The sequence below is a fragment of the Camelina sativa genome, chromosome 12, assembly GCF_000633955.1.
Source record: "Camelina sativa cultivar DH55 chromosome 12, Cs, whole genome shotgun sequence".
Lineage (NCBI taxonomy): Eukaryota > Viridiplantae > Streptophyta > Magnoliopsida > Brassicales > Brassicaceae > Camelina > Camelina sativa.
This window is the reverse complement of record NC_025696.1, coordinates 16,762,671-16,774,673: the sequence shown is the minus strand read 5'-3', so window position 1 is coordinate 16,774,673 and position 12,003 is coordinate 16,762,671. Positions and strand designations below refer to the sequence as shown.

At 37.1% G+C, this 12,003-nt stretch overlaps 2 protein-coding genes across 2 annotated transcripts; both read right to left on the bottom strand.

Annotated features, from left to right (window-relative positions):
- On the bottom strand, window positions 1,708-2,940 carry LOC104731956 (pentatricopeptide repeat-containing protein At3g60980, mitochondrial-like). The gene has a single exon (XM_019233586.1). It carries the CDS (start codon window positions 2,938-2,940, stop codon window positions 1,708-1,710), a length of 1,233 nt encoding a protein of 410 aa, XP_019089131.1.
- On the bottom strand, window positions 4,857-7,395 carry LOC104731955 (cell division cycle 20.2, cofactor of APC complex-like). The gene is made up of 5 exons (XM_010451464.2): window positions 6,964-7,395; window positions 6,368-6,646; window positions 5,989-6,258; window positions 5,310-5,891; window positions 4,857-5,205 (listed from the first exon to the last, which is right to left on the bottom strand). Exons 1-5 carry the CDS (start codon window positions 7,057-7,059, stop codon window positions 5,062-5,064), a joined length of 1,371 nt encoding a protein of 456 aa, XP_010449766.1. The 5' UTR covers window positions 7,060-7,395; the 3' UTR covers window positions 4,857-5,061.

Genomic DNA, 12,003 nt, shown 5'->3' with positions numbered 1-12,003 from the left:
TCTCGGAGTACCAAAGTTGTCTTTTTACAGCAAATATTAATGCCCATATTAATTAGTTTCAATATTGAGAATTCCAAAAGAAAAGACAAACAGATACATATATATATGGTCCATTGTTTTAAATATGATATTTCCGTAAGCATGGAGATGCGATGTATTAATTAGTACGGAGGTATGATGAGACGGACGACACTACATGTCTACATGCATGACTTAGCCTCTAGCTAGGGACGATGGCGACCTTGCCTAATGCTTATGCTATGCCTTTGTGCGTAATCACGCCCACTCAGTTGTACATGGTCGGACCTGTGAAGATCTGTCCAATATATAAGTATGAACACAAAACGATAAGCCTAAATCTTTTGTTTTAGTGTAGTGTACATAATTGTTTTAGTAAACTGTGACAAACAGCAGCTTGATACAAGAATACTTTTAACATTGGGTCCATATCAAATGCAAATTTTGTGTTGAAATCTACCACACTTCCAAGTGCAGGCTTAGAGAACAAGTAATACAAGACTAGCTAGCTGTGTAACTCATTGGGCACTAAAACCTTCCGAGCCTCTATGAAAATTAGGACACGACAATAATAGACTGTGTGATATCTGCAAAACAAACTCTTAATTATCAATCATGGTTCTATCATCACAAATGAAGTACTATGGAATAGCCAGGTTCGCAATCGTGATTATCAGCAACCAAAACAGTTCTACAAACCCAATGTTGAAACATGTAAATATTTACCCACATAGTTCCAATTTTCAGGGTCTATATGCTATCAACAAACATTTAAATTAACAAATTAAACAAACATGCTTCACTAAACTGTAATATATACAAAAGGCTAGAACCTAGTAAGTTGTTGATCAATTATACTAGTGGTTAATAGCGTACAAGCATCGAGTAGCGTTATGCAATTAATAAACCAACACTTGGGATATGAATCAAGCAACAGTTAACTACTAAACAGTAAACACTATGCAAATATGAGTATAACTTCGTCATGAAGCAACTCGGATCAAACACTCACCTCCGGGAAAAACCACAGTCTCTCTGACTCTGTTTCATGAAAAGGGCTCTCTCTCTTTCCTTCTCAGTCCTCTCCCTCTTCAACCATTCTTCTCTCACCTCTATATCCATCATCATCCTTCTTCTTCTTAGCCTCATCATCTCTATATATATCCACCATATCATCCTCACCAGTCACCACGAACACATATCATCTGTGACACATGTGGTAGTCTATAACTGCAACCATTCGCTCCAATATACATGTGTGATATAAACAAGGACAAGCACGTACAAGATTCAGCAGAATCCTCAATGAAAGACATCATAACAAAGTAACTAATCAAACGATTAAAAAGCATATCCGACAAGTTTATATAGAATTGGCCATGTATCACATAACATTTCTCATTTCAACAGTAAAGATAATTACAACAACAACAAAAAAGTGAACGAAATTGTGGAACATGATCAGATAAAGCCAAAACAAAAAAATGGCACTGAAGCTCTGTTGCTAATGATAGAAATGTGAATGACCTTCCATTCTTTCATTCATCCTCCAGTTGATGACACTTGTCTTTTATTTGTTTACACACTGATGAAAGTTAAGTACTCGAACTACATAATTAATGAAATACGAAAGCCAAAAGAATCAACGTAAAAGCAAAAGAAACCTAACCTATAGGTCAACAGAAGTAATTAGTATAACAGTTTAGTAACCCTGTGGAGTTTAGAAGTCATCATCTTGTCTGCAGTCTGAACGGCATCCTCGACCCTTCCAGACTTAGCATATGCACGAATCATTGCTTTATAAGTTTCATCATCTGGCAAGACCTCTTCTTTCAGCAATTCATGAAACAAACTCTCAGCCTCGGACAGCCTCCCATCCTGACACAACCTTGTAATAAGGTTCCGGTATGCTCTCACAGGCAGCGAGTTGTATTCAACCTTTGACTTGGCCTTGGTGAAGATGTTGAGCGCATCGCTGAACCGTCCCATCTCGAAACACTCGTTCACCATCAAATTAAGAGTATCCGCATCAAACTGAAACGAGCAGCAATGATTGTCAAGCATATACTCGAACAATGACCAGGCCTGTGTTTTCTTGCCGTACTTGAGCAAGAGTTCCAAATACAGATTGCCCACAGCTGCATTTGCTGTCAGGCCGTCCTTGTTCATCGTCACTGAGCTCCTGTATAGATCCATAGCCTCCTCATCCTTGCCTTGCTTGAACAAATACTCTACGAATAGTGATTCCAGGATTGCGATTTCATTGCGAATGGAACAAGTCTTGAAGTCGTCCCGGAGCTCATAGGCCATGTCGAGATTCCCCTGTTCCAAGTAGCCACGAATAAGATTCATGTACATGCCTGGCTTTTGGAAATTGAACAATTCAGCTCTTCCTTCCACCAAGAGATCCAGAGCTTGATCCATCATCCCGGCATCGACCATGGCTTTGGTCAAGATGTCGTACGTGTTGTGGTCCGGAGAAGGAGTGTTGGAGAGGAGGTGGGAGTAGAGTCGAAGAGCGTCATCAAGGCGGCCTTTCTCGCAGAGGGATTTGATGGCGAAATTGCAGCAAGCGATGTCTGGCTTAATCTTGGATTTGTTGAAAAAGAAATCGAACAGATCCAAGGCGTCGTCGGACCTCCCAGCGTTGCACATGGCTCCGATGATGGTTTTGCTGATTAAGGTGGCTATTTCAGGGTTCATCTTCTTCCTCGCAGCTAAACGGGCGTGCTTGGCTGCAACGTCGAGATCCGAGATGTCATTGATCAGGAACCTGACTCGACTTAGAAGTGATGATGATGGACCCCTAAAAGTGGGTCGTTGCTTCAGAGGAAGATCCCTCCCAATCGGATAAGGTTTTGATGAAAACATCATCCTCTGGAGGATGAACCGGCGGCTGCTTGACATCGCCGGCGAAGACATTTTTTTTTCTTTTTTTTTCTTTAACCTACTACATCATCTTGGACATAACCTACTGTAGTTTATATAGGACGATGTCGTTTGTATCTGTGACTGTATATACAGTATATAACATAACCCCTTTTAATCCATATATAGTATATCAATAATAATAGTGAAGGGTTTGTAGGTTTATTATTCATGATCATAGTAATAAATTATGTTCTAACATGACATGAGTCTACACCGATTCTTGTAACAGAAATCAAGCAACTAACCGGCTAGAATGAGAATGAGCTGGGACCGGACAAATTCATCCATGTCTTGCAAACCAGTAACTGCGAACCAACTTGTAAAAAGGCGTTATTGTGAGAGCATCTGGTAAAAACGAGAATGGGTAAGCCAGAGAAACAAAGACAAACTCCAAGGATACCCAAGGATTTAGAAAATATATATACTGAAAAATCTAGTATGAGATATAGTTGTTACCACTTAAGCAGTCCGGGCATAAGTTATGTCCCCTTGAACCTGGATAACACCTTCAATTGGAGCCATAGGCTGCAAATCTTTGGCCACTATATGAGGAAGATCTCCTTCTCTGCATCTCGTTTCAGCAACAACAAATCATTCTCAACAAGTGAGTTAGTGAGCTAGCAAGCACATTAAACAATTAAAGAGAAAACAGAGTGTGATAAACTAAGCAATATGAAACTTACTTTTTTTGACTCAGCTGACGACTTTGCAGGAAGATATAATTGACGACTCAAGACCTAGAAATTAAGAGAAGTGATAAGAGTCAAGACCATATAAAGTGTGCATAGTAGTCTGATAAAAATTAATGTGGTTTCAAGATTGATGAATCTTTCTAACCAGATAAAGTGGTGCATAATTCTTTTATCTTCTGACACATGTAAAATAAAATCTTTCTATTCAGCATTGTGCAAANGGTCGTTGCTTCAGAGGAAGATCCCTCCCAATCGGATAAGGTTTTGATGAAAACATCATCCTCTGGAGGATGAACCGGCGGCTGCTTGACATCGCCGGCGAAGACATTTTTTTTTCTTTTTTTTTCTTTAACCTACTACATCATCTTGGACATAACCTACTGTAGTTTATATAGGACGATGTCGTTTGTATCTGTGACTGTATATACAGTATATAACATAACCCCTTTTAATCCATATATAGTATATCAATAATAATAGTGAAGGGTTTGTAGGTTTATTATTCATGATCATAGTAATAAATTATGTTCTAACATGACATGAGTCTACACCGATTCTTGTAACAGAAATCAAGCAACTAACCGGCTAGAATGAGAATGAGCTGGGACCGGACAAATTCATCCATGTCTTGCAAACCAGTAACTGCGAACCAACTTGTAAAAAGGCGTTATTGTGAGAGCATCTGGTAAAAACGAGAATGGGTAAGCCAGAGAAACAAAGACAAACTCCAAGGATACCCAAGGATTTAGAAAATATATATACTGAAAAATCTAGTATGAGATATAGTTGTTACCACTTAAGCAGTCCGGGCATAAGTTATGTCCCCTTGAACCTGGATAACACCTTCAATTGGAGCCATAGGCTGCAAATCTTTGGCCACTATATGAGGAAGATCTCCTTCTCTGCATCTCGTTTCAGCAACAACAAATCATTCTCAACAAGTGAGTTAGTGAGCTAGCAAGCACATTAAACAATTAAAGAGAAAACAGAGTGTGATAAACTAAGCAATATGAAACTTACTTTTTTTGACTCAGCTGACGACTTTGCAGGAAGATATAATTGACGACTCAAGACCTAGAAATTAAGAGAAGTGATAAGAGTCAAGACCATATAAAGTGTGCATAGTAGTCTGATAAAAATTAATGTGGTTTCAAGATTGATGAATCTTTCTAACCAGATAAAGTGGTGCATAATTCTTTTATCTTCTGACACATGTAAAATAAAATCTTTCTATTCAGCATTGTGCAAATCAATTAAGTTTGACTCTACAATTCACAGATATAAAAATTGTACAACTACTCCTTTCTTCTCAATACAGTTCATGAAGAATGAATCCGGAAAAAAAAAAAGATGATTGTTTTGGCTTCTGTATTAACACAACTGTCGATGGGTTTCCTTTTCGTTGTTAGTCTTCACAATTTCAACGAATACGATTCACATGAGAAAATGGCTCCGGAGCAGCTTTTGGAGCAGCTTTTTTTGTGGTCTCTGGTACTCCAAAAACATTCCAAAATCTCAGAGTCTCGTCTCCTGCTGCTGAAGCCACGGTACAACCATCCGGACTCTGTAAAAAAAATACAACAAACAACACAACTTTTAGGACCAAAGACCTCACAACACAAAGCTACTTGGCAGCTAAAGATAAAAGAAGATTTGATTTATATTTACCTGAGCCATATATAGGACTCTTGATGTATGACCAGTGAGCTCAGCCATTTTCACCATGGATGGGTACTTCCAAAGTGTAAGCTGATTCTGTGTAAACCCATGTGAACTAAGCAACTCTCTTTCATTCTTGCTCCATAACAACGAACAAACTTGGGAACCAGTGTCTACTGAATTCAGGCAAGCTCCGGTGTGAGTATTCCAGAACTTGATGGTCTTGTCTCCTCCACCACCACCAGTTGCAAGCAAATTCGCTTGGAAAGGGCACCACGCAAGAGCTTTCACTGCAGATGTATGTTCCTCAAGCCTGTGTAACCATTGCGTGGTTGAGTTTGAGGAGGCGACAGAACGATCCCATATGTGCACGACATTGTCGTTGCCACCACTCGCTAGTTGCTGTCCAGATCCTGACCACTTCAGACCACAAATCTCTTGAGTGTGACCTCGGTAAGTTTCCACAATATGTGATCTGATTCGTACATCGTTGTTGACAATCTGCCCGTCCATTCCTCCAGTAGTCAGGATGTGATTGTTCCATGCCAATGATCCTACTCTTGATTGGTGGCAACCAATCAATGTTCTCAGCTGCAGAAATATGATAAACACATCAGGTCAAGGGTTAAAACATGACAAAACCAGGTTATGATATCTAAACAGAAGAGAAAGGGATTTGAGTAATTACTTGACGGTAAGAAGCAGAATCCCAGAGCTGCACTTCAGAGTTGTTGAGTCCAATAGCAACATGACGACCATCAGGCGCCCAGTTGATACTTGTGACAGGTCCCTTCTCTTCATCAATCGTGACAAGCTCAGAAGTAGAACCAGTGGAAGCATCCCATAAGTAGACAGTGTGGTCCAAGGCTATGGCTAAGACATTTGCACTTCCCCAATCGAGCAAGTTGAGGTAGAAATCATCCACAATGTCAGGTGCATCCAATGTTCTCTCAGAAGTCTATAATTACAACATAGAGAATAACAACAGTCAGATCAAATACAAACTCCAAAGCAACAAGTAAGTGGGTTCTTTTCATTCAAGCTCAATAATCAAAAACATAACATACCTGAGGAATGGATCTGCGAGGCTTCACAGATTTAGGCTGTAGGTGAAGAGAAGCAGAGTGATCGGTGGGAAAGAGATCTACAGGAGCTTGAGGTTTGTTTCTGAAGGCGAGGATCCGGGTGTGGTTGAGGTTCATGATCTCAGCCAACTGCTTCCTGTAGGCCTCCTTGGATGGTGAACTTACCGCTGCTGATTGATCCTTACCTTTTCTACCTTCCATAAGGGCGTAGTGTGCATAATCGAAATTCATAGCTGATCTGTTGGGTATGAACCTGTCAAGCTGGTGGAAGATAACATAATCAAATCAGTACAATTCAATCAATATCACAATTGTCACAAATCGAAACCCTAAATTCAACAGAACAGAATCATAAAACCCCCAATCGAAACCCTAATTCGTAATAACAGAACGGGATCATGTAAATTGCAAACGGTTCTGAAGAATAATCATAAAACCCCCCCAAATCGAAACCCTAATTCGTAATGGCAGAACGGAATCATGTAAAATTGCATCGGTTCTGAAGAATCAAAACCCTAAATTGAAACGACAGTAAGGAAGGGGATGATAATAATAAGGAAAAAAAAGCATAAACTTACGTTTTCCTTGGTTTTTTTCCTGGGAAGGAAGTGTTCTTGAAGAGGGCAACGAGTCTGCGCCTTTAAGTAAGAAGGAGTGCTCATACCTGCATCCATATTATCACCAACAAAACACACACAACAAAGAAGACAAACGAAAACAATCCAAACAAACAGCAAAAACACAATAGCGATGATGATATAATACGAAAAAACGGATTAAAAGATCTCAATCAGAACAAAGACGAATCAAACAATAGCCTGCAGAGAGAGAGAGAGAGAGAGAGAGAGAGACGGAATCGTAAGTAAATTCAATCAAGATCGCGCGAGAGAGAGAGAGAGAGGGATGAGTATCGTCGCTGATGAATGTGAGAGAGAGGAGAGCAGATCAGATTCTGATTGAGACGGTGGTGCGATATTTGGGGATTTTATAAAGCCAGTCAATTTAGGGGTTTTAATTGGAAACTCCGTAACGGCTTTATTTTGGAGAGAGACGTTCAGACCCCTTTCAAGTATTTGAAAACAATTTATTAAATTTTAAATTTAGAATTATATATAATAAAATTATTTGAAAATATATGGTAAATAATAAAATTAAAAATTATCTTAAAAGAAGAAAATAATGAATAGACTTAAAACTTCATAAATATTAGATATACATAACTGTTAGTTTAAAAAACACAACCATCAACTAAAAACTTAGAATAAAAAAATAATATAGTCAAAAATACTCAACTTTAATTAAAAAAACCAAATAAAAATTTATAATGAATCGAGAGAACTCTACTTATAATTTGTATATATTTTAAGTATAAGATATTGTATGAAAAATTATTGTAAAAAGTAACAAGCATCATAACAGTTATTAATATTTATATAATTATATTACTCATAAACAAATATTATAACGAAGTGATCCTAAGTGAGAATATCAAACAAACGATTATTATAAGTAAATGTAATTTCTGATAAAATAATTTTAAAAATAAAATAAATTTTATCTTGAGTGAAAATTTATCAACCAATAATTATAATAAAAATACACAACTTCTAAAAATAAAATATGAAATAATTAAATCTTAAAAAAACAAATATTTTATCGAAAGTTATGATAAATAAACGCAACTGTAACTTACATAATTAAAGTTGATTAAATTTCTATATTACTATAATCATTTATAAAATCTTTAGTTGGATTATAGAATAATGTTGGATATTGAATATTAAAATTCATGTTATTTAGATTCACCATGAAACAAAAAAATTTGATAAAAAAATATACTTTTAGATTAAGCTGGATCAGGTAGAAAAGAGATTAGTGGAGGGAGCTACTTCTTACCATAAAAAACCCAGCAAGATGTTGAGGAGTTTCATAAATATGAGATGGTGGTGACCAATGACAAGTGCATCCTACAATGGTTGTGGAAGATTAATCAACAAGAGGTTTCCACAAAATACTAGTAGTTGTGAACCCGAGAGGAAGAAAGTCTGATTACTTACAGTTATTCACTCCTGATTCGGCAGTAATACATCAAAATTCTTCAAGAGTTGACGAGCCATAGACTTTCTCTGAATCTTGAAGCAAAACAAGATTCATCAGGACATTGCATAACTTCATAAATTTCTAAACACGTCATCAATGCATAACCAAGATAACCTTTAGAGTATTCGTCCGTATATATGTAAGCCTCGGTTTTTCAACTGTAAGTTACATAATTAAAGTTGATTAAATCTCTATATTACTATAATCATTTCTAAAATCATTAGTTGGATTATAGAATAATGTTGGAAATTGAATATTAAAAGTCATGTTATTTAGATTCACTATAAACAAAAAAATTTATGTCAGCGAACATGGATTAATAATTTTATTTGAAATATTTTTTTCTTTTGAAAATGCGATAAATAACAGTGTCACAATCATATTAGTCGATATATTTAGTTAAGAGACGTAGAAACAAAATCATTTTTCATTATTCATTCATTTATTTTTCAAAATTCTCCTTCGTTCTCTCTCAAATTCTTTCATTTTTCATCTAAAAAAAAGAGTAGATCTAAATTTGATCTCTTGTTATCTTTGTTATTCTAAGAAACCATGATTTTGAAACTTCCTTCTCATTTTTTATATTGAGAGACAGTAGTGATAATAACGTACAGAAAAACTTTGATAATTTAATAATTACTAAAATTGATAAATTTATCCATTTCCAAGTTTGACCAATGTAATTTTAAACATAATTCAAAATATTTTTTTTTTTTTGAAAACCTTATAGAAATATATGATTCCATCAATATTAAAAATGAATAATTATATAAAATTATCAGTACATATATATATATAAGAAAATTTAGTGATATGATATTGTTGTTGATGTTGATAAAAATGTTTTCAATGTCGTTAACGGTTTGATATTCAGTTAGAATCTAAATTTCTTTGGATATCACTGTCACGTGTCAACAATTTCGGTCCGAATTATATTGGTCCATTTGTCGTTATGTTAACATTTTAATGTGACACAATGTGTCTACTGTTGTTACGGTCTATATCATCTCTCTATGAATGGTCCAAAAAAAATAAAATGAAATCATCTCTATGAGTTAATAAAAATGTCATTATTAAATCAAATAAAAGAGTGGAAAATAAACACACTAGGCCAAAATCAACGAATTGTCCTTAAACGGAGATGCTGAGTCTCTCGGTCTCAAATATAATGACCAGCCCTCACCTTTCGCCATTATATTTGAGATATCAATTGCCTGTGTTTTTCCGGCTACAAACTTTGTGTGGAAGCCTTAATCTCCATAGCCATGACTTTTATGTGAGAGAGACTCCTCCTGTTTTGTTATGGTCTGCCACTTATCTTTGGCGCATCCCTCTATTAGCTTCTTTGGTGAGTTCTTTTTCTCCCAGACATATGAAGCTCCCTGTTATGGCCCTTGTTCAACCTCAAGTAGCTCCCCTCACACCGGTGAGAAGCTTAGTCATGACTACCTTTTCAACGTCTCCTAGTCATAGTTTGACAGGGACCACTTCACCTTCCATTGAACTCCTCTTGGAAGAGTTATCGACATACCTTGATCTCTCATGTGTTGTTTGCTTCCTAGCAAGTAATTCAAAGCTCTCTTGGATTAATGATCGATGTAATCTATGTTTATGTTTCTTTGTTTGGCATTGGGGAATGCCTCTGCTTGCTTCTGTTGTGTACTTTGGAATTCTGTATCCCTTCTTTGTACTTGAATTTAAGTGAATGAAATCAAGTTGTTTGACAAAAAAATATATATATACTTGCATATGATAGTGGAAAAGGAATTAAAGCGTTTATAAGAAATTTGACAAAATAAGTTACAAAAAATATTTGAACATACAACAAATAGGTTCAAAATTTTTGTATGTGGTTTTATTTTGGGCTTATGTATTTCTAATACATTTTGTCATGGTTTAGTGACAACACTAACAAAACCAGTCTCTTGAAACCTGGGAAACTATCAAAACAATCAGAGTATGTGAGAATTGGGATAATGTTGATTAAGGGAAGATTATAATGTGCCATTCAATCGAGTAGACAAAATATCACAACATCAGTCACCCAATGTTTTTTTTAATCAAATAGGAGGGTGAAGTGCTTGGTTCTCGGTTATTTGGGCTCGGTTCGGTTGAACCAAACAGTTAACCGAAGGAAAACAAAACCTTCTGTACTTAATAAATTCTTCTAGATTTCATTGATTTTTTATTTGTTCAAGACACTAGTCAGTGACTTTTTTTTTTTTTTGTCAAACTCTAGTCAGTGACTAGTTAGTTGATTTCTTTTTTAGTTAGCGAGAGTTGCTTTATTTTGTGTAGTAACGTGGCGGTATCCTTCTTGTGTATCGAGCTAATCTCCGAATTGTCACAGAGTGCCCTTAAAGTGTTCGATCTCGGGACGAAAGGGTATGCCTTGGGTGAAATTTATTTGGATCTTAGAGCTTAAATACTTCACATTTCTCGGGGAAATATTACTAAACTCGTGGGGTTTTTAATAGGCTTCTTCAAATTGATGAAGAATTCAACATTTTTGAAGGTGATCTCTAAATTCTTTTTTTTTCCCCCCATTTGGATTACATGGTCAGTGAAATTGTCTCACGTGAGCCCTCATACACAGTCTCCAATTGATATGCATGGGGATTTTGACTTGGGAGAGCAGGGGGTTGCTCTAGAAAATTCATTTCTAAAGGTTCTTTGGTTTTTCTTCTTCTTAGTTTATTGCTTGCTCCTCGTTTTGTAGTGGATAGATACAATTAAAATAACACGTTCTTGTTGTACCCACGATCTGCCATCTCGGGCAATAGGCAAAAGGGTCTAGGCCGGGCTTGTCTACTGGGCCAAGAGGGAATTACTGATCGGCGCATCAGACCCGGAGAAAGGAAGAGAGTGCGGAGATGCTTCGTGCTGGTCAGCTCGCAGCTCGGGCCCGGTCAAAGATTCCCGCATTCAAGAGGATTAATTAGACCGCGCAATTCGCGTCCTATTAATGGTGCATTAATTTAGTAATAAATTGGTCGGTATAAATATGTAAAGGGGGTGTCAGTTGTAAAGGATCGAACATTTTTTCCAAAAAAGCAATACAAATTCAAATACTCAAAAACTCTCTCAATTCTGTTCGGAACTGCTCCAACGGCGATAAGCTCCTCCGCATTTAAATCACTTCGGAAGGAGAAGTTCAATCTCAGTTCTCACATTTGGCGCTAGAAGGAGGGGAGTTATCGCCTGACTCTCGTTAGTTCCGATTTCTTACACAAATACACTCCACGCAACCACCACTATGGCAACCAGCTCTCCCAATCAGGCATCTTTGGAGGTGATCCAGAAGCTCCTGCAGGACTTGTCCGAAAAGTCCGACCGTCAGCAAGCCGCCTCCGCCGCTCTTACTGAACGATTCGACACCTTAGAGGGTCAGATCTCCGCTCGTCTGGAGAAAGTTACGACGTCCGTAGCAGACCTCTCAGCCTCCCACCGCGCGTACGCCGATCGGGTCGATCTCCTGTCCTCTGACCAAAACCCACGTCGACGTGCTTTGGATTTCT

Excerpts from the sequence above, each read along its gene's own strand:
- LOC104731956 (XM_019233586.1), bottom strand. The coding sequence starts at position 2,940 with ATGTCTTCGCCGGCGATGTCAAGCAGCCGCCGGTTCATCCTCCAGAGG.
- LOC104731955 (XM_010451464.2), bottom strand. The coding sequence starts at position 7,059 with ATGGATGCAGGTATGAGCACTCCTTCTTACTTAAAGGCGCAGACTCGT. Across the intron at positions 6,259-6,367 it reads CTCGCAGATCCATTCCTCAG|ACTTCTGAGAGAACATTGGA; the intron begins GTATGTTATGTT and ends TTGTAATTATAG. Across the intron at positions 5,206-5,309 it reads GAGTCCTATATATGGCTCAG|AGTCCGGATGGTTGTACCGT; the intron begins GTAAATATAAAT and ends TTTTTTTTACAG.